The sequence below is a fragment of the Limulus polyphemus genome, unplaced genomic scaffold, assembly GCF_000517525.1.
Source record: "Limulus polyphemus unplaced genomic scaffold, Limulus_polyphemus-2.1.2 Scaffold24, whole genome shotgun sequence".
Classification (NCBI taxonomy): domain Eukaryota; kingdom Metazoa; phylum Arthropoda; class Merostomata; order Xiphosura; family Limulidae; genus Limulus; species Limulus polyphemus.
This window is the reverse complement of record NW_013665634.1, coordinates 1,186,154-1,210,652: the sequence shown is the minus strand read 5'-3', so window position 1 is coordinate 1,210,652 and position 24,499 is coordinate 1,186,154. Positions and strand designations below refer to the sequence as shown.

General features: G+C 33.5%; 1 protein-coding gene across 3 annotated transcripts in view; it reads left to right on the top strand.

Moving 5' to 3' along the window:
* LOC106458775 overlaps positions 1-10,726 on the top strand; it is a 46,995-nt gene extending 36,269 nt beyond the window's left edge. For all 3 annotated transcript variants that reach the window (XM_022385348.1, XM_013918326.2, XM_022385341.1), the window contains exon 2: positions 8,028-10,726. In XM_022385348.1, the coding sequence (XP_022241056.1) occupies positions 8,604-10,442 (1,839 nt within the window). In that variant the 5' untranslated portion in view covers positions 8,028-8,603 and the 3' untranslated portion in view covers positions 10,443-10,726. The remainder of the gene's footprint in view (positions 1-8,027) is intronic.
* The last annotated feature ends 13,773 nt before the right edge of the window (positions 10,727-24,499 follow it).

Here is a 24,499-nt window from a genome sequence, read left to right as displayed (position 1 = left end):
AGTGGGATTGACCGTCACATTATAACGCCCCCACGGCTGAAAGGGCGAGCATGTTGGGTGGGACGGGGATTCGAACCCGCGACCCGCAGATTGTGAGTCGAGCGCCCTAACCACCTGGCCATGCCGGCCCGGTCTGTGTGATTTAACTCATTTAACTCTCTATTGCACATTTCAACGTACAGGTAATAAATATGTCTTTATTACTTAATACTCATGCAAATGCTTCAATTCTGTAAATGAATGAATGCTTTTACTTCTAGGTAACAATATAAATAAACCATGGAATTATTTTTGTTGATTCCTCAATTGAACAATGTCATTTGTAGGTAATGTACCCGTTTATAACTTAACACAACATGTTTGACAAAAACACTTGTTTACGCAATATAGACCTACTATATAAGGGATTTAAAAGAAACATTTTTTTCACCGTATTTTCATAATAGAGGTTTAAAATATCGGTTTCTCGATGAACTGATTAAAGTTTAAACAGACGCTTCCTATGAAGACTAACTTTCATAATTTAACCATTTACGCAAGTCACCAGCTGTATAAATGCATAAGAAGTAAACGGGGGACCTTTGAGAATGGTTGTTTCAATAGCCAATAACAAGAAATAGACCGTATTTATTTTGTATTTAGAAGAAATGTTATTGCAAAATCTAGACTTTTATTTCATGAGATCTTCATCGGTATATTAATACATTTATATTATGTAATTAAATCACTGAGCAACGGGTTGATTTGTGGTATTGTTTTATATTTTTCACAAAAACATTTTTCTTGTCAATTTAGTTTTGGATTACATAGTCAGGGAATAACTTCAACCTTTTCCCAGCCAGACTTTAATTACAAGTCAAATAGCATAGTTTCTAAATTATCTTGACAGCTAGCAGAACGTATTTGTCGCGTTTGTTTGTTTGTTTTAGTACAAAGCTACACAATAGGCTGTCTGCACTCTGTTCACCACGGGGAATTGAACCCTGGAAATTAGAGTTGTAATTCCGTGAACTTACCTCTGACCAGGGGACTCAATGTTGCGAATGTCACGTTAAAATGTTGGGTATAAAACATGATTTTCTTTCTAAAAAGTAATTTAAAATGCAAATGTGATTATACTTTGACCAAATAACACTTTAACCCTCTAAACAAAGTTAAAACTGTTTTAAGCTTTTAATTACAATTAGTTATTCACGTTGTCCATTAAGTTTTGATAGTTACTTAAATATATTGCAATATTATTTCTTTTGGGTGATACTTCTTAATTGGGGCAGGACGTGGCTAGTGCTTAGCGTGCCCAGACTGTGAATTTGATGATTCAAGGTTCGCGACCCGTTGCCATAAAAATTATATTTGCACTTTGGAGCTATGGGTACGCTACAAAAGTGTCGGTCAAATCCCACAATTCGATTAGACAAGAATAGTCCAAGAGATGGTAATGGGTGTTGTTGACTAACTGTCTTCTCTTTCGTCGATCATTTCAAAGCTAAGGACGGCTATGACAGACAACTTTAAGTTATGTGTAGTTTTAAGTAACAATTTTAAGACTAACAATAAAACAGCTTCATAATATTTACAAATAGTTACATTTTTTAATATCAAACAGTTGCTGTTAAAGATACCTATATAAATATAATACTGCTGTCTATTGTATCTCCATGTAACAACTGCGCAGGATGTGGATGGATCTTCACCAAAATTGGTATGGAGGTTCATTGGGTCCTTGCGAAGGTACTTACAAATTTTCAGGTTTGCGTTTTGCAGTTTTTATAGGCGTTTTTTACCACTACTTCGCTCCCTATCGATGGATCTTCACCAAATTTGGCATGAAGGTTTGTTCGGTCAGTGCGGAGATAAAAGAAAAGTTGCGGTTTCACATTTTGTGTTTTGTAGTTTTTATGGGTGTTTTTGCGTTTTTTTTTTTACAATTACATATAAGGGAAGCAATTTTTCATGTCCTAAAATAACCTTTCATTAATCACGAATTTACATAACTTCCGTCCAAGGGACGGGTACTCCAGCTAGTAATTAAATATTGTATTAAAATATTTTTAGTATAACGAGAGAGTATTAACAATAGCCTAATTAATAGGCTAATCATTTATTAAATGAGTACTATAAACATACATTTACTACATTCATGATCTACAGGTTCGTAGTAATGTTATTCTATATTCTATACTTTATTGTAATAACAGTATTTTTGTTATTTCTTTTCATTCTATTTATAGACTGAAAGTACATATATCTGTTTTTCTCTCTATCTGGACTCCAAAATATATAAGAATTTCAGGTTGTATTTTCAATGAACGTCGTAACTTCCGAGATTCTTTAACATCAGAGTCAGTAAGGTACTCAAACATAATATCGATACTTAACATAACTTCTCATATTTTAGTTATTAATTGCAATGATGTGTTAATTAATAATTAATGAAGTAATAATTCCTTTTAAATATAAGATTTTTATAACACAGAATATTTTAGTTTTCTTTATAACATGTGGTAAACTTTGACCTTTACTGTGCAATTATCTGCAATTTGCCGTCAGTATAGAGAGTAAAGGCAGGGAATGTTGTATCAAGTATACCAGTAAGTCTAATTACTTAATATACCGATGACATTACAGATTTATTCGACTATCTCATTAAAATTAACTTCAATAAACCTTATATTTCTGTCTGCATGTCTTAAGTAATAATTTTCAACTTATATCAATTTATTTGACTTAAACAGCACCCAGTATTCCAATATTATAATTGTAAGCAACTAAAGCGAAGGGCCTGGCGTAGCCAAATGATTATCTTGCCCGAGAGTTCATGGCTTCCATCCCGTTGTCGTAAAACTCGATTCGCACTTTGGGGCGCTGGGTGTGCTATAAGAGTGACGTTCAAATTCTATTAATCGGTTGACTAGTTAGCTCCAATGAAACCATGCATGAAAATGTTAAGCAATCGTAAATTAACACAAGTAAAATAATCAAAATAAAAACACTTTTGACGACATATTAAACAAACAACTTTTAAAAATAGATATTGTGTACTTTTTTTTCTAATTTATGCATATTTATCATATAATGTAATAATAAAACGAAGAGGAAGTCAGATGAAACAAGAGGGAATCCTCAATAGTCGTGGCACTTGAAATTCTTTTAGGCAGGATTAGAGTACATTAATATGTGAGACCTAGGACGTGGTCAAATGCATCAATAGAAAGGGTTTGACTCTTTGAGTCCAAAACTCTAATTATATCTCAAATCGGTCAAGAGATGACAGAGTTAGGAGCTAAAGGTTTGTACTTGGAAAAACTCAGAGCCATTCTATAAGCCGCTAGGCTGCGGCTAAAAATTAATAGGAATATTTTAAAAGAGTATATAAATTTAAACTTTTGCTGTTATTCATGTTTTATGTATCTTATGTAATAGTTTTAATTCACTCAGTTAACGGAATAAAAACAAATTAGAATATCAATATAGCTAGTGCTGGTAATATTTACTCGACGCATTAATCTGAAAGCAGATATTTTTGAAAATATTATTGCAACAAATATTAATACTAATACTGTAGCAGCAAAACTTCAGAGAGAGAGAGGGGAAACACAAAAAATTCAAATCACAAGAATCTTTTTGAAGTTTTATTGAAATTTCCGTAGCTTCATTCATTTCTGATCGACAGTTATATTCCATTGTTGGCAATGGAAATTCGGTCTACTATTTACTGCAGGCCTGGAATGGCCTGGTGGTCAGGACACTTGACTCGTAATCTGCAGGTCGCGAGTTCGAATCCCCGTCACCGAACATGCTCGTCCTTTCAGCCATGGGGGTGTTATAATGTAGGTAAAAGTTTAGCGGTGAGTGGTGTTGACTAGCTACCTTCCCTCTAAGCTATAACATCTAAACTGTGGGCGAGTATCTTTGCGCGAAATTCAACGGACAAACAAATCATTTATTACATGAACTCCTGTGTCTTTCTTTTATTGATTTTTTTTGGGGGGGGGATAGTTTCCTCTTAACAGCTTTAGACTACTACGTTAGAGATGTTTTGTTTGTCACCTGTGAGGTCTTTAACGAAGAATGATTACATGTCAGATGTCATTTTATTTACAAGATTACAGTAATTAATAATCGGATCTCGGACAGGTGGGGCTTACATTCCGAATTTTTCGGAACGGCGTCTGTTTGAACCCCAGTTGGACGATCTCACGTTCTGCAATTCCAATCGGGAGAAGTCAAATCAAATTCAGCTCATTTTTTGGCATCTTTATCCATAAGTACTATAATAAAAAGTGCATTTTTTAAATTGAAATTCAATGACTGAATATATATGTAGCGACTTAACTATGGCAAACAAAACCTTTAAAGCGTCATCTATTGGCAACAAAGGCAAGTATTATTGGAAAGGAAAAGAAGTGCCGTAAGTAATTTAAGTCAAAGCTAGATTTATGGATAGATTAGATTGTGTTATTTTATTCACCAAGATGTTTAAATAGATATAAAAATAACCATATTATCGGGTTTGTAGAAGCACATTCTGTCAATAAGAAACCAACGTTTGTCATTAATAATTTTTGGATTGCGAATCTTCCTTTCTTAACCACCCTACTCTGAAAAATATAATATGAATTTTTAAACTAATAAATTGTTATAAAAGTATCTTATAAACGTATGTCGTACACAAAATAAATAAAATATACTTTACTCTTGAGGTCGAGATCTGTAACAGATTATTACCAGTGAAGAAATAATTTCATTGTAATAAGAAATGTTTTTTGATACTTGCAATATTTCGTGTACAACAAACCTTTGTTTTTCTATGAAACAAATCCAGATTTTACGTCCAACCACAATTTGATATTTCTTACTCCAGGTATGAAATAACCTGTGAAATTATCATATATAAGAAATAATTCAGACCATTATTCTATTTTTTGAAAGGTTGTGTTCCATAGCTTGGTCATAGCCACTAATTTAAAGCAGCTGTAATGTTATACGGGAAGGTTCTTTTAATGGATGATGGGTTGAAGATACGCAAATATTGAGCACACACACGTGCTACACTAGATATACTTCCGCAGGGTTCTCAAAAATGTTCTGTTTCAAGAGTGAATGAAACCAAAATTACGAGTAACAAATATTTTTGTTTCTTGTTTTTCAAGTTCGTATGTCATGCTTCAGAGTGCATAATTCTTCTCGTGATTCATGGCATGAGCACATTTTATTGACGTTACGACTGTACAAGTTGCATCGTTAAGCGCTCCTTATGTTATGTCATTTTAGTGTCTATTGACTGACTGACAGATAACACATTACTGCGATTAAAACAGGCGACCCCTCCAGGTGGCCTTACGCCCACTTTCGGGGTAATTAATCTATAACGGACATATTGGTGCATTGTGTACGTCAGGTGTTTTTTTTGTTTTGTTTGTTTGTTTTGTTTTTTTCTGTCCAGTACAGGTGGCATGCAATGAAAAATGATTTCTGGCAACCGAAACAGATTGAAGTACTTTTCCACCAAGATGGATTTCAATACGTTTCAGTGCTTACAACCCACAAATTGTTTGTTTGTTGTTAAACATAAAGCTACACAATGAACTATCTATGCTTTGTCCACGCAAGTATCTAAACCCAAATTTTAGCGTTATAGGCCCTCAAACGTACTGCTAAGCCACTTATGGGTGTGACCCACAAAATACAATTAATTAATGTGACAGTGTTCAGATTGTAAGTGAATTTGACAGAGACGTGAGTCTATGAGTTTTTGGACAATCTTCTGAACCAAGAGTGTCAGTAGCTAGATATTTGTCTCTAGTGGCACAGCGGTATGTATGTCTGTGGATTTACAACGTTAGAAACCGAGTTTCGATACCCGTGGTGAGCAGAGCACAGATAGCCCGTTGTGTAGCTTTGTGCTTAATTACAAAGAAACAAGCTAGTTATTTAAATTAATTATATATTATTTGATAAAATGACGCATAAAACTGGTTAATAAAACCTATAACATAAACGTATTCTTTAATTATATAATGTCTGAAAACTGGCTAACTTAAGCAGTAGCATAATTATATCATTAATAGTTGATTAATACCATTAATAGCATAATCATATAATCTATAAAAATTATGTTTTAAGAGGTGATTAATACCATCAGTAGCATAAACTAATCATTTAATAAAATGGTATTAAGACGTGATTAATACCATCAGTAGCATAAACTAATCTTTTAATAAAATGATATTAAGACGTGATTAATACCATCAGTAGCATAAACTAATCATTTAATAACACGATGTCTTAAGACGTGATTAATACCATCAGTGGCATAAACTAATCATTTAATAACGATGTCTTTTATTAAATGATTAGTTTATGCTACTGATGGTATTAATCACGTCTTAAGACATCGTGTTATTAAATGATTAGTTTATGCTACTGATGGTATTAATCACGTCTTATGATGTCTTAAGACGTGATTAATACCATCAGTAGCATAAACTAATCATTTAATAAAATGATGTCTTAAGACGTGATTAATACCATCAGTGGCATAAACTAATCATTTAATACAATTATGTTTTAAGACATAAATAGCATCAACATATTCTTTGATAAAATGATGTCTGAAAGCTGGCTAATACAAGCACTGTTATTAAGATATCCTTTAACAAAACGATGTCTAATACAGTTTTATTTAAGCTATTGACTCAGAAAATCATCTTGCTAAATATTTCTTTGACGTACGAGTCACATGATGTTTATGTTTAAGCTATTCAGTTAGAACTTGTGTTTCTATTTAACTTTTTTAGTTGTCCAAAATTCGGCAGTGTGTACATGTTTATGAATATGAAAAAAAAATACTGTGGTTATTTTCACTCAAGTTATTGGCTTAGGTTAGTAAGTTTGTTTTGTCTATGATAAAACTGGTGTACAGCTATATATTGTACGTATAAAAATTTTCTTCCATGCGTCGTTTTTTATTTGTGTGAAACTATTAGTTTATAGTTAGTAGAAACGTGGTTAAGTACATTTGCTGTGAAAGTGTTATTTAAATACTAAATCCTCTGGAGAACTTTATATACAGTAATTGCCAGTGTATAAGGCGATACTTTTTACTTATAAAACAATGCCTGATTTTATACACAATAAAGATAGAGTTCCAGTAACAACTCTCCGGCTAATAGCATATTTAACCAAAACTATGTTGTTCCTTTTACTGTTCTTTTCTTTGCTTTTTTTTTGACATCGTGCCACCTACTGGGGTGTAATAACATATTTGTAATTATATCATTTGTCTCGATTCATCAGAACTAGAAGTTATTTATCTCACATGTTAGTTACAATTAATCAAGACATTTTTGATTTCAGATGTATTGATCCCATCCGCCGTATTGCTAATATTATATCCCAAAAAGTTAGTTTCTGTAACTTACACTAATTTTGTAAACATGTTTTTATAGTAGATCACTATATCTTAAAGTTTAGTATTTTTTTCTCTTAGATAAGGAGTTCAACTATGATGAAACTTTATAAAGTTGTTTATTACATGTTTCTGACTTGCGTTATGCGGCATTGAGCTGTTTGTAGTGTTTAAAGACCATAAAAACCACACTCGTGGTTGTATTGATTACCCCAGAGCGCAGGTTAGCATAGTTTAAAAAAAAACTTCTAAGAATTTCTTTACAAAAGTAACATTCTAGACTTGCTTGACAATAGAGGTCGTTCTATACACCGAACCTCAAAGAAAGACAATTAATTTGCTCAAAAAATCCAGGATCGTCTTGTATGTGGGATCGTTTTATACACCAGTAAATACGGTACAGATTAGTTGAATTATCTGATTTACCACTGATGTCTGTACGGTGCTTACGAAATTTATTGAGTTATATAGGCTTTATTTTTTAATTAACGATTCTTGATGTGTATATGTTTTATCTAAAAGATATAAGAAAGCCACTTATAGTAATGATAACATTACTACATTTTTAATGTTTATTTATTGGAAATGATGCATGTTTAACTTGTATCTCCTCTAGGAAGCCAACAAAACAATGCTTGTTGCTGCAAGAAGTTTGGATTGTTTGCCAAAATTTATGACTTCTAGACAGAAAACCACCAGATAAACCGATTTAAAAATATTTCTTGGTGTCTATTTTATTATTTTTTTTTCATGAACACGTATCGGTTACTTTTGTTTGGTTTTGTCTTATTCATTCAAAGAGGATTGCTTTTGTCTCAGTGTCCATTAGGATGACCTTGGAAAGTTCGCTGACAGCAAAGAAAGTAGAAGCTCAAGAAAAACTAAGTTTGCAACCAGTGTTTTGAGATTATCTGTTCTGTCCTAAGTGTAGACATTACTTGCTAGAGCTTTAATTGCGAAATTACACCCGTCTCTCGGATTCTCGAGCTTTAAAACCAAATATTATGGAGGTCAAACATAATACTCAGAAAAATAATTAATTTTTATTTGTCAATGCTTTAAAATGAAGTATATAAAGCATACACAACCACTAAATACTGTTACGAAGCATGGTCGATAAGTGGCTCTTATTACATTGTCCAAGGAAAGTGTAAAGAAAACTTTGTTTTCGACAACAAGAGAGTTGGCGAGGATGGATAAAGAGAAGCTGGTTTATGATCAAGATCAACAAAATGGACCAATAGATCTAAGTATCAAATCTTCTGAAGCTACGCACGAGCATGAATGTGAAACCAGAAGTCTTAAAACATCAAATAACTCTCCAGGAATACAAACGCGGGCTAAGAAGCTCGTAAACTCCGAGTCAGATGGAAAGTGGCGGGACATAGCACGTGGTGAAAGTTTTTTCTCTGTGGTTTCACCTTGGTTAATCAAGTCTCAAAAGTTCGACAAAACGTTTCTTTCCGTAGATTCAACTGCTGAGAACACTCCAGGGGAATTTCCTTCATCTCCCCCTCTCTTGCCAACTGCCAGTATCGATAGCTGCCCCATTGTGTACGATGTTGTAGGAAAATCTTATTCCTTACTTAAGCTTTCTGATGGACAGGTGTACCCCATTCCACTAGATTCCTCTGCCAGTAACATTTCACAAAAAAATTATTTAATTAAGTATGATGTAAACGAAAAAGATGTATGTAAAAGTGGAAATAAGTCTCATTCTAAATTATGTGGTGTGAATTCTATGACTATGAACAAAGAAGAGAAATGCACCTATGAATGCTGTACAAAGAAACATTTTGGCCACTTATGTACGTCGAAATCCAGTTCTAGGCTAATTGACAGAAATTTAAGTACTATTGGCAAAACATTGGTTTTGCGTAAAAATGACTTACTTAGTACACCAGTAGCTACCCATAACACACAATCCTCTTCAATTCTACATTCCAATAAAGTAACAAAACATAACACCAGTTCACAAGAAACTTCGTTGCAGTTTAAAAATGAACGTGAGTGTGAGGATTCGTCAGAAGAGGGCGGGTTGCCTGAAGATCTTTCCGTTAGTAAATTACCTCGTCATTTAGATGATTTAATTAGTAGACCATTAACTACAGGCTCTCAGATAAATTGCAACAGAATAAGAAAATCCGCAAGCTTTTGTGACATCTCTCGCAGTACTTTAGAACAAGAACAAAATCACATTTTAGACATGTCCAAAAGTAAATCAGACACTGAAACTCCAGCCTCGTCACCTAATCCTAAAATCAGTTCGTCCCTATATACTCTAAATGATATTGACGATAATAGAAGCCTAATGGAAAATCGGACTTTTTTGAAGTTCGCGAGCAAACATAAATATCTAAAACAAAAGAAAGGAAGACAGGTATTATCCAAGTTATTAACGTGTCGGCCAATAACTCTTGAAGTAAAAGGTGAACGGTCAGATAATCTCCAGTACCACGATGAAGAACCTTTGACCTCTCATAATTGGTGTCAAAATTTATCAATATCACCAAATGACAGAAACTCTTTTCTGGAAGCCTTGCACCAAATAGTGCCATGCGGATACCCCTTGAACGTTTATGAATATTATACTTATCTTATCCAGATGTATCACAGCCATGAAGCATTGAAACATCGAGTAGGTCTAACAGGAACACCAGCTGAATCGGTAATCCCAAACAATACATCTTCTTCTGCTCCTACATCACAAACTCTAGAGTCTCCTGAACAAGATTCCCCACTTTTGGAGGGCGAGAACGTGAGCTGCGCTGCTAAAAAGCAACCTACACGAGCCCTCACTGGCAAACACGTGAAATACGGAACTGGTGCGAGTCCCTCTATACTGCTCACCCTTAGACAAAAAATTCAAGAAAGGCAAAAAGCAAAAGAACTCGCCATAACCGACAACGTTATATCAAATGAGAAAACAGAAGAAGCCGGAAGAAAACGAAAGAAATCAAGTCTTTCTAAACATTCTACTAAACGTAATAGACAACAGAAGAATAAAGAAAATGATGTAAAGATTAAGTAAAGCGATTTTTTCTAATAATGTGATATTTATGTGTGAATAAAATATGTATTTTCTGTATATGTAACTAAGTAATGTAATGCATTCCAATCCTTAAAAAAGTCAAGTAATTTGATGCAATCATAAGGGATCAATCTCGGTTTGTATAGCGCATAAAATCAAGCTGTTTTGTTTAATTCAGAATTCTGAAAATCTTTACATCAAATATGAAATTAACTTTTGTGCTTGTAGCATAATTTGTTTTATAAATCAATGCACGTAAATTTAGTAGTGTATTACACTTTCTACTTTTAATATAAAAAAATATTACTAGAATAAAAAAAATACATTAATTTTTTTTTCTTTTGTCCACTTGGATATTTAGAGTTATGTTTAAGACATGTGGTTGGTGTATTAATATATTTTTCATAAAACGAAAAGTTCCATATGGGGGCGTCCTTATAATAAAATTAAAATATTGAAAATTGTGGAATTGGAGAAATCATAGAGTGTATCATGTTCTCCTGATTAGGAATATTTCGTAAAAGTTGGGGGATGCACACACCCCTTTACATAAGTCCCCCGGTGAGAGAATGGTAAGTCTACAGATTTACAACACTAAAATCAGGGGTTAGATTCCCCTGGGTGGACACAGCAGATAGCCTGATGTAGCTTTGCTTTAAGAAAACACACACCCATTTGCATAATAATAATAACACCGGTACCAATGTGTATACCCAAACCATGGATGAAAACAAAAAGACATATATAAAAATTCTACACATAAAACGATACGAGAGACTCTTCTCGTTATATAATTTAAAATTATTTTTTTATGTTAAGTCTGATATTCCAGCTTCACAATGATGTAAAAGCGTCTTAATGGACTATTCTCATATGGACCTTTAAACAAAACCATAAATTATTTTTATAGAATTGAGGAAAATCAATTACATAAATTATTTTTGCAGAGTTGAAGAAAATCAATTACATAAATTATTTCTACAGAGTTGAGGAAAATCAATTACATAAATTATTTTTGCAGAGTTGAAGAAAATCAATTACATAAATTATTTCTACAGAGTTGAAGAAAATCAATTACATAAATTATTTTTACAGAGTTGAAGAAAATCAATTACATAAATTATTTTCACAGAGTTGAAGAAAATCAATTACATAAATTATTTTCACAGAGTTGAAGAAAATCAATTACATAAATTATTTTCACAGAGTTGAAGAAAATCAATTACATAAATTATTTTTACAGAGTTGAAGAAAATCATAAATTATTTTTCTTAATCTGTGATGTATTTTCAAACGAGAGATCGAAGCTACCAAAAGTTTATATATATTATCGAATTTTAAAGTATTTATAAAATTCAATGTATTCTGTTCTAACGATTACAGCTCGTTTCGCTAAAACGACAGTTCAAATTTCTCCAAAGTATTCCTGCTAATGATATAGTGTATTTTTAATAACTTTATACTGCTAATGTTTCAAAATGGTGAATTTCGATGACTTGTGTAAAGTTCAAATAAAGTGAATTTCTGTAGAACTTACGTAATAAACTGTTGAAAAAGCACAATTATATCGTATAAATAATTATTGTAAATTATTTTGTTTTGCCTATAGACGAAACTGGTACGGGTCCAACAAGAAAACTTGCACGAATGGAAACCACTTTTAAAAACATTAACGAAGTTTATCTTGCTTACACGTGTTATATTCACATATTATTTGGTAATTTTAATGAAAATGATAATTAGTGTTATAGACAGTATCATGGTATATTTGCAAAATAACAATTAGGTATCATTAAATGCAGATTGAATGGGCTCAATCCACTGATACACATTTATATAGATATATTTCACTCCCGTTTTAAATGACCAATAATCTTGTTTCCGTATGGTTAACTTTTACTAATCCTGTGTTAATTCAACTTGTAGCTTTGTCTGTATGTATAAATGTCTAGCTAACTCCTTTTACAGTTCTAGAGTTAGCAGGACTAAACATGGCAGGCAGAATTGGGGAGGGAGGTGTTATTGTCTATAAGAGGTACCGAGGGGGTTTAAAACAGCCCCGGAAGGTCATCCAGATGTGATGGGGTCTATGGGTGGATTTTCGGGGTTGCTGAAAGTGACTCTGAAATCGGATTTTGTGTCCTTGAGGCGTTATATTTGAAACTGTGTTCATACCACCATTCATAAGCCAGCAAAACCAAATTGAGCACACATGTTCAAGTACCACGTGCGAGTCTTAACATGACTTACTTTAGCGTATGAACGCCCCTTGGAGTAGCTATAGAAGTATTGGGGATAATGGAGAAGCTTAATTTCAATGGTATGTTAGGGCGTCTGTGAATCAAGAGGAACTCCACAGTGGAGTGCAGATATTTTATGCCAGTGACTTAAAATTAGCTTACATCATCTAAGGACTTTGTAAGTTTCAATAATGACTAAGAAATTGAAAAAAAATGAATTAGAGAATAATAAATAAGGATAAATTACTATTTGTTTAGAAAATGTAAAGAAAGTCAACGGGATATTTCTCAAACATTATTTTAGGAAATGTGTGGTTTAAATATCATTAGAGCGATTTGCTGCAACGAGGAGATTAAAGGATGTTGATGTTTTTAAGCACAAAACTACACAATGAGCTATCCGTGCTCTGACCACCATGGGTATCGATAGCCCCCGATTTTTAGCATCGTAAGCCTGCTGACTTAGAGCTGATCACTGGAGGGAAAGAGAAAGGAACGTCTAATAAAATATTCACAAAGCTACACAATGGGCTATCGAAACCCGGTTTCTAGCAGTATAAGTCCGTACACATACCATTGTGCCACTTGGGCTTCAGACAGGAGAACAATATTATTCGAAATATTTTAGTATCAAATCATTTAACAACTTCTCTGAAATAACTGAAGAAATGCAGGATATGAATGGAATTAGAACCACCAATAGAAGTGCTCAATAACGGTTACAAGAAAGTGTTCTAAATAGTAAAATTGCAACCAAAGAAGCCCCCAGTGGCTTAGCAGAAAGTCTTTGGGCTTATAATACTAAACACCGGGTTTTGATACCCGTAGTGGATACATCACAGATAGCTCATTGTATAGATTTGTGCCTAGCGATAAACAAACAACAACAACAACTAAAAAAAACTAATAATTCATATATTACCATTGTTAAACTGTTGGAAACTTTACAAAGAATCACAATAATTGAATGAATATATAGAACAATATGCTGTAGTCTGACGAAACAAACACTGTAATCTTTGTTGGAAACTCTAGGATAATATTTCCAAAACCTTACAAAGGATTACAATAGTTGGAAGAATAAATGGAACAATATGCTGTAGTCTGACGAAACAAACACTGAAAACTTTGTTGGAAACTCTAGGATAATATTTCCAAAACCTTACAAAGGATTACAATAATTGGAAGAATAAATGGAACAATATGCTGTAGTCTGACGAAACAAACACTGAAATCTTTGTTGGAACCTTAATGATAATCTTTTTATAAAAGTATAATCATAACAAAATGTAAACAAGACTGGTAAGGAAGTCTGTGGAGCATTGAAATGAGACTAAAAGATTTATAATTTGCAAATGCGGGAGATGTCAAAATTGATGCTATAATTTAATCATAATATATTGGTTTGTAACGCAGTAACTAGTAGTCTACGTTCAATTGACTTTGGCTTTGAATTTCAGCGAGAAAGTTATCCAGACCCGACGGATCTTCTGAATAAGAGGTATTTAAAAAAGATTGAAAGAGATTGTGATATAAAAGTTATGAAGTGGCCAGTCAAAAAGTTTGGTACTAATACCATTTAAATTTTGTGAAAAAATGAAATTGTAAAAGGGAAGTCAAATAATTCATGAAAACTTTGGAAAATGAACATCAACAATCGAAAGAAATGGTAGTTAGTAGTTTAAAGAAAAACACACACAACCCTAGTAGCATCCATACTTATCGATGTAGTAATATAGCTAGAGCTAATGGAGAGTCTATTAAGTATTGATTATTTAATTTGTTATGTTCTTCATTGACATTTTTTATAAATATTATTATAATATTGAGTGTAAAATTAAAATATAAATCCAACAGAACATTCCTTTAGCAACCTTCCATAAAACATTTGGTGTTGATAGCTTTGACTGACTTCTGACTGGTATTATGCACTCTCACACACACACAAACACACATATATATATATAACACTGGTCATATCTTTTAGACCAACAAGGAAAAATACTAACTATGTTATGTATATGTACGATTAGATTAAAGCTTAATATGATTAAAAAATAATCATCTTTAGAAATACAATCATCTAACTTACACCACGTATTTTGTATCAACTTTATTTTTTTTCTTTGTTAGGTGAGTGAGTATTTAAAAGTTTAAGCTCTTTTAGGTAATAGCGAGAGTACTAATTAACTAAAAAGACCCTGTGAAGATGTGGTCAGTTTGAAAATGGCTTCTTTGAAGGGGAATTCACTGTACAAAACACGGGTGAAAGACACAAAGATGACGAAAGTAGGATTGAAAAATGTCAATCCGAGGATTCATGGTCCATGACCCGTTGTCGCAAAAATGCGCTTCATGTAGTAGACTATAAGAGTTACGATCAAATCTCACCATTCGGCCAGACAGAAGATTGAGATGGGTAATGTTGACCAGCTTCCTTCTCTTTAAGTCTACCAGTTCAAAATTAGAAAAGGTTAAACGCAGGTAGTCCTTGTGTAGCTTTGGGCAAAAATTCAGAAAAAACTAAGGGTATTTAATTTATTAGATTTTTAATCAAACGAAGTAACACGTTTACTATTAGTTTGACATCAGGAAGTTAAGTAACCAAAGGACAAAAGTCCCAGACAATCCTTGATGCTTGTAAAATAATCTTGATTCCAGCATTATTTACAAGGAGGCCAATCTTTAACCACTGTAACTCAAAGTGTCTGTTGTTGTAAGTATACGTATATGGTAGTTCATGGCTCAAACTGAACCATAGTAAAGTAAATGGTTTTAATTTCCAACGGTTCTTTTTAAGAGAAGAGCAAAACTTTGTAATTTTATTCAAATTTCAAGTTATTACAAAAGTCTGTATTTCTAAAATACACCTGACAACAAGATATATTTTGTTAACAGTTCGAACTTTAAATCATTGGAAAAATATTTCTATTCATGAGCCGAAGAAGCTATAGTATATCGGGTGAAACAATTAGTTGAACATCATTTCGCTAGCTAAATCTTTTACAATTTGACTCATCTGACTACACAATTTATTGAACTTTTGCTTTCTCGTAGCTTAAAAACTACAATTTTATATCATCGTTCTTAACATATGTCAAATTTCGAGAAAAATCAAAATACTGTTTTCGTATTTTTAAGAGAAGTTGATAAGATTAAGATCAATTGAAATTGACCCCAGCACGCTTTGTAGTGTATTATTATTTACTGAAACTGAATGACATCAGTTTCATTTATTTCACAAGCATTGTCAACAAGATTATCAAGAGATAAACAGAAAGTGAGACTTATAGAATATATTAGTCTGGACTGACAAAATGTTTGTTTTATTAAAATTAGGGGATGCTAAACTGCCAGATGGGGTACTAAACTTAAATGACTAAATATTAAATTTATTAGAATTAGGGGTACTTGAATAGCCTAAAGTTACAGTGGATTCTGTTGGCTATCTACCTTTCTGTTGGTTCAAAATTAGTGACGGATATGTACATATAGCCCTTGTGCAACTTTGCACGAAAACTCTAAGCAAACAAACAAACATTTATAGAAGGATAATATATTTAACGTAAAACTTCAGACGATCACATATATATGTATATATTAAAGAGTAATTTGTTCTTTAAAAAAAGCTAACTTTATGTTAGCGAAAATGCGCTTTATCTTCACAAATTTTATAACTAATATGAAAAATTGGAATTTTCAAATTGGGCTAAACAACATGTAACCACCTCTAATCTTGGTCTACTGACTAGGTGGAAGACAACCATTTAGAATCAATCAGCGCCACAGGGAATTTGTCTAGTTTTTTAAACAAAATAAAGAGATTGTCCGTCACGCACTCACAACTAAAAACATGAAACGTCTTAATCAGCATCAAGTCTCGAACCTCCAACCTTTCGACCTGTAACCCAACACATTAACCATTAGGCCACATCTAGTCTACTAACATGAAAACTTTCTTAGTTGATATCATGCTGATGCATCAAATAATGCTTACAAATTACTGATGTATGAATTACAATTAAAGTAGTCAACTTAGAACTAATGTACTGTATCTTCAAGAATTTACAAAGTCACTGATGTATCAGATAAAAGGCCTGTTTAATTTGGAAATATAAAAAAGATAAAGCAGGTGATTGGACACCTGGTGTAGTACGTGAAACATAACGTGTTTCTTTTTTTTGTGTTATCTTCAGTTAGAATTTTTAAAATGTTTCACGCATGACTTGTGTCTAGACGAAGATCCTATCTGATAATATCACATTTATTTGCTTGGAAAATGTTGACGGCTTTTGCCAATGACTTTTGTGTTCGTGAATTCTCACTTTTTACAAGACGCCACACTGTGTTTACCATAGTTGGAGTACACACTTGTTTCAAGTCTCTTTCTGGATGGTCCTGTTTGCCCCAAAATGGTACATATTCCTTTGTTTCCTATGTAACTAAATACAATGGGTGTTTCCGTCTTTTAAATTCTAAATTCCCGTCTAATCCCATCTGAAAGTGGTGTTATTACATACCCCCTGTGGCACAGATAGCCCATTGTATAGCTTTGTGCTTAACTTCAAAAACAAACAAGTGTTACTACATACCTTTCCTGAAAGGGGTTAATTTTCGGTTGCATCACTCTACTTACAAACACCAAATAATGCCAAGTGGGGTTCTGATACTTGCCGTTACACAGCGACTTTATATTGGCTGGGTCAGGTGACTTGTTGATTTGCATATTCAAAATAGTTTTTGTATAACGTAATCAAATATAAATATATGGCTGTGAAAAGTATTTGGTTAGTGGGATATCAATTATAATTTATAATTTCCAATAATTGTTCGTAATATATCTCAACATTTATATTTGACTGTTTTAAGAGTTAAAAAAATGCATGCCGATGTTTTTTTAATTATTATTACTAGGCTACATATATTTACATTCATATAAAAACGATGTTTAGTTACATAAGGCTTGAAAACATGTAACTCTTATATTTAAAAAGAAAATAAACTGAGATTATTAATAAAAAAAAGAGCTAAATTGCTTTAGTTGCCCTGTTCTAAGTCTCACATATCCAAATGTAAACATCGTTACGTTTTCAAATTTCGTACTGATACCAACAAAGTGATAGGAAAAACTTTGGCAATGGAAGTAAAATAGCCACTAGGAGCGCTATTAATTGATATTTGTCTAGCGATATGAACACAAGTTATTTTCGACGCGCCTTACATTGTTGCCCAATTGATTTCATTTTTGATAGCGCGTGATACATAAAACTGTCCTATATCCAGCACGTGCAAATGGCAGTGGATCCTATCTTTCAGGAGCAACACGGTAAACCAGCGCCACTTCAGGTAACTAAAAGCCAAAAATTAACAGGGGTGCTAGCTACTTGAGATAATAATAAGTGCTGATTATCCGATGTCCAAACACCTTTGGTAACAGTGTCTTGTGAGGTCGTGTACTGTGATACAGAGTACCTTTTCATCCAGGCCTGGTATGGCCAGATGGTTAGGGCGCTTGACTCGCAATCTGGGGGTCGCGGGCTCGAATCTCCATCCCACCAAACATGCTCGCCCTTTCAGCCGTGGGGGTGATATAATGTGAGGGTCAATCCCACCATTTGTTAGTAAAAGAGTAGCCCAAGAGTTGGCGGTGGGTGGTGATGACTACCTGCCTTTCCTCTAGTCTTACACTGCTAAATTAAGGACGTTTAGCGCAGATAACCCTCGTGTAACTTTGCGCGAAATTCAAAATAAACAAAACCTTTTCATCCAAAACACCTTCTACTAGATTTTCAGGAATAGCATAATTTCCCAACATGGACTTGTAGCATATACACTGTTAACTGACAATTTCCCAACATGGACTTGTAGCATATACACTGTTAACTGACAATTTCCCAACATGGACTTGTAGCATACACACTGTTAACTGACAATTTCCCAACATGGACTTGTAGCATACACACTGTTAACTGACAATTTCCCAACATGGACTTGTAGCATACACACTGTTAACTGACAATTTCCCAACATGGACTTGTAGCATACACACTGTTAACTGTCGCTATCTCAGATCCATTTCGGGGGCATCGTCAAAGAAGAACGGCCCAATGATAAACCCAAGTTCGTATTATCTGGGGAGAAACGTACCCACATGCTATAGTCCAACACCAATTGTTTGATGAGAAAAATAAGCCTCATTATGTCAACCTGTGTGTCATCAATTGTTATTCTAGCCATGAACTCGAGTGAAACCTACATGAGTCATTAATTTCTCTCCATGTATTTTGTACATGACCTTCCAGGCTGTTGTTTATTTGGCAATATAACTGATTTTGCATTATACGTGTGCATTTGTTTCTGCAACATTAAATGTTACTTTCCTAAATTCTGAAACCAACAACTTCACCTGTGTTCGAGAGCGATCTCTTCCAATGTGTATTGTTGCCAAGGCTTATTCACATTTTCAAATTCATTTTCGATAAGCTGCAGGGCTTTTGCGGGTACCATAATGTGATTTCATTCCTTACTGTTGATTTGATCTGTGGTTTAATAACGCTTTACAAGTGCCATTCTGACATTCAGAAACATTCTGTTCGAAGTCATCTTAAAGAGAATGAGCAAAAAACATTTGCTTTTGCTGCTTTTATACTTGCCATCTGCTTGTAGTTTTATACTGTCCATCTGTTTGTGCACAGACTAATTCGATTTGTTACGTCTATTAGTGGCCAATTTTTTTTTAATTCGACGTTTAAATCATGACCTAATCAGTTTATGTACGAAATTTCAGGTTATATCAATGTCTAAATTTAGAATTATGAGACTTGGAATAGGCCAACTAACTTTATACAGTCCCTGTATATGTATCGTAAATATAACAGGATTAGATTATTGTTTCGCTAAATTTAAGAACCAACGGGTATAAGCTCGAATTTCACGCTACAACGGTACCTTAAGTTATGAATAAATCTTGTCACAACTTGCTTCTTATGTCCAGGACGTAAAAGTTATTTCTGTGGCTTACACGTGTAAAGTAATATTGAATATACTTAGAGAGATGTCCACGATGAACAGAGAAAAACAGAACAACAGTAAAAGGATCTAAACTAATTCATTAAAGAAAAAAACGGTTGAATTCTCAGAAATGTAAAGCATTACATAAATAGTGAAATAATTAAGCATTTGAGTTTAGTAATGTGAAATTAGTAATTTAATTCATTATATTATCTTTTCCAAAGTCGTTAACTTTTCTGTTAATACTAGAGATGAATGAAAATTAGTTAAAATCAAACCTTGTATTTCTCCGTCAGGAGTATTTTGTTGGCTAATGTTTATTCTAAAAATATATATATTCAACAATTACAAAAAGTTGAATAAAAATAAATAATATTTATGATTAAGTAAAACAGGTGGCGCTAGTCAACTTCTACCTTTAGCTAGAGCATACAGAAACGAAACACCTAACATATGCGAGTTAGAGATGTGTTGTTGGTAGTAGCTTTCTAGCGTTACGACGGTTACATATATATCACGCTTAGTCTTAGAACTCGGTTATTAACTGAAATAAGAAATTCTTAGGAACCGAACTGAAATGACATATTGTGGTTTGAGCAAATTATTTTGCTCCAACTGCGAAACGTTCAATACCAAATAAGAAAAGAACGAAACAGAAAGAATGAGAGAATCACTTAGGTCTTTGTGTACAACGATTTAACCAAATTGCAGTTCAGGAACTGCACTTGCTCTAAGCACAATTCGCACAAACACCAACGTAACACTCATTTCAAGCTGTGACCGATTAAGATGCTGGAAGATATTGTTTGAGTATTTATTCAGATAATTTTAAAACTATTATTAATGTATACATTAGTTTGTTTGTTTGTAGTTAAGCACAAAGCTACACAATGGGCTGTCTGTGCACTGCCCACCACGGGTATCGAAACCCGGTTTCTAGCGTTGTAAGTTCGCAGACATACCACTGTGCCCCTGGGGGGCGCATACATTAGCTACTTTAATTAAGACCAATCACATTCAACACAATCCATATCGAGAATTTCAGAATAAAATGTGATAAAACTGTTTGATATAAAAATGTTTGTTCCAAATTTCATAAATTTCACTTAAGAAGATCTAGTCACTTGTACTGAAGTAATTAGTATTTAGTTACTAAAACTAGGGTTGAATGCATACTAAATATCTGTGAGGTGGATTGATATGTTGGTTTCCACAAATTATTTCTAAAGCACCTGTGGATATTAACAAACAGGTAACATTTTTAAGGTTTTAATATACTGATCTGTTGACAGTAAGTTCTTGTTCAGTTTGTGATCTTCAGGAGCTGTGGATATTAACAAACAGGTATCATTTTTGATGTTTTAATATGCTGATCTATTGACAATAAAGTTCACTGGGTTGTCTTGTTTATTTTGTGATCTTTAGGAGATGTGGATATTAACAAACAGGTATCATTTTTGGTGTTTTAATATACTGATCTGTTGACAGTAAGTTCTTGTTCAGTTTGTGATCTTCAGGAGCTGTGGATATTAACAAACAGGTAACATTTTTAAGGTTTTAATATACTGATCTGTTGACAGTAAGTTCTTGTTTAGTTTGTGATCTTCAGGAGCTGTGGATATTAACAAACAGGTATCATTTTTGATGTTTTAATATGCTAATCTATTGACAATAAGTTCTCTGGATTGTCTTGTTTAGTTTGTGATCTTTAGGAGCTGTGGATATTAACAAACAGATATCATTTCTACGGTTTCAATATACTAATAAGCTGTAAAAATCCTCATTTACTAATATTATTGATTCCTTTTGTTTCTATAAACAATAGTTTTTAATATAGCCAGAAAGTTTGCTTGTATTGTTAGTTTTTGTTGTTGTTTTATTTTCGCGCTAAACTACGAGAGCTACCTCCGTATAGCTGTTCACTATTTTGAACTGATTGGCTGCAAAAAGGGCAGATAGTTAACAGCAACCATTGCAATTCTTGTCCATTCAAATAGTGTGATACGACCTTTATTCTTGTAGCGTATCCACAGCCCAAATATACGGGGCGCGATTTTGTAGTAATGAGGCGCGAACCAGAAGCACTCGGATGTTTGTTTGTTTTGAATTTCGCGCAAAGCTACACGAGGGCTATCTGCGCTAGCCGTCCCTAATTTAGCAGTGTAAGACTAGAGGGAAGGCCACCACCCACCACCAACTCTTGGGCTACTCTTTTACCAACGAATAGTGGGATTGACCGTCATATTATAACGACCCCATGGCTGAAAGGGCAGACATGTTTGGTGGGACGGGGATTCGAACCCGCGACCCTCAGATTGCGAGTCGAGCGCTCTAACCACCTGGCCATACCGGTCCGCACTCGGCTGAATAACCTGAGAAAGCTAGTTAGTCATCAGCCTACATCCGGCCCAATAAGTTTATTATTGACCACAAACTCTGTATAACAAACAGTATTTCTATTTATTTTTCTGATCATTGTTTCATTAAAAAGTCGGACAACAGTAGTTGAAAACTATTAACTAGTTAGATATTTGTTATTGTTTTTGATGAATTTCTAAAACGACAATGCTCCGTTAATAAGAGCATGTCTCATGGTCCTCCCGATTTCGTTTATACAAGACGTGTTGATTACTGCTGCTGCTACATTAACCATTTATTTTAAACCTTTACCATTACTAGCATTTAATCAACATATAATTAAATAGAAGCTCAATCAAAACAATAAACATTGCTCAAGAGATGATAAAACAATAACTATAATTATGCAAATAGAATTGCAAAATATTGACAGTTGCAATAATAGCACTCGGTAAAGTACTGATGATACCTTGTTTCGTCAGTATCGACCACATACTGGAAAATAAATAACAAGTAAATGTATACAATAAAGTCATTAAAGTGTGACACACGGTTGTTGAAATCCGTAATGTATAGAGTCATATTATCATTTGCTGTTCACGGTCGGTTTTGACCATGGCAGTGATCCTCCTCAGCACCAGTACTAAAAATACTTGTATATATATAATAAAGTACAGGCAAAAAATAGACCCAATTAGCACTATATACAGCCACCCTTTATCATGTAATATGAGACTACCCAATCAATCGCTTTTAAGATCTTAAAAATGACGATTTAGTTGAAAATTGCAGACGAGATATAAACTTGATCTAAGAAAAAGTATTTCTAGAAACGATACGGCTATGTTTACGTTTCAAGTAATCTGAATACAATTTCATTATATAAATTCCTATAGAATGTAATAAAATAAGAGAAGTGAAAACATGCTGGATAAAAATGATTATAAATAATGACAGAAACTGATTGAAAATAATTTTAATAAATAAACTCTTGGATGTTAAATATATAACACATGTTTAAATTATAAAAAAGACATTGGATTATGATGGTAAAAGGTATCATTTTCTCCACTTAAAGTTAGAAATAGAGATAGAAATTACAAACAAAACCAAATGAATAAATTTTCTTTATTAATTAACCCAATCACTTTTAGTCGGGCATGGATTAGTGGTTAGGGTGCTCGGACTGTGAATCTAAAGGTTCGTGATTTGCGACAAGTTGAGGCCATAGCCACACTAGAAGAGTGACAGTCAGCTGCCTTCACTCTAGTCTGTCAGCTCAAAATTAGCGAGAACTATATGCGTGGATAACCGTTCGTGCAGCTTTAAGGGAAAATAATAAAACAAACTTTTTTAAGGAAGATAATACAAGTTCCAGAATTGGGTACTTTTTCTCTTCCGATGATTTGAATAAGCTATACCTTTTTTTTCATGGCACTAATTTTGACCTAAGACATCGTAATTAATATTTTTTTCCTTTCTCATAGAGGATATGATTAATATCCACCATTCTCTTAAGTGGCCCAATCCATTAATAAAACCACTAATATTCTTTTCTTTTCTCTCAGGGAAACCCCCAGTGGCACAGTGGTATGTCTTCAGATTTATACTGCTAGAAACTGGGTTTCGATACCCGTGGTGAGCAGAGCACAGATAGCCCTTTGTGTAGTTTTGTGCTTAATAACAAACAAACTCACAGGGAATATGATTAATATCCTTACCCATAAGTGGCCCAATCTATTAACAAAATCACTAATAATCTTTTCTTTTCACACAGGGAATATTATTAATATCCACCATACCCTTAAGTGGTCCAGTCCATTAATAAAACCACTTTTCGTTATTGTTCATCAAATGGATGGTAACACATGATGTTATCCACAGCAAACGCCCGTTTATCACACACATAAGATGGCCCATTTTATTACCACATTTATTTATTGACCATAAAATATAGGATAACTGATTTCATTATCCATTTTGCGTAAACAGTGTCCATCACACACAGGGTGACCCATCTCATTCCCACCCTTATCTTTTATTGACCATCCAGTGTAAGATAATCCATTTCATTATTCATTTCACACATAACCAGAATTCATTATACATAAGGTGACCCATTTCATTATTCACACTTAACTTATATTCAATCAAATATTTTTCTCATTCACCTTCTCAGAATGACCAATTTCTTTATGAACTCTATACTTCATCAATATCTATCGAATACAGAATGACCCATTTCTTCACTCACGCTAAACCCATTTACTACGCATCCAACAAGGGATGGTCCATTTTATTACCAATTCCGTACTTCATCAATGTCTATCGAACACAGAATGACCCATTTCATTACCCACGCTTAACCCATTTATTACTCATCCAACAAGAGATGGTTCATTTTAGTAATATGTTTAATTAATATATATGGACAAACTTTTTCATTGG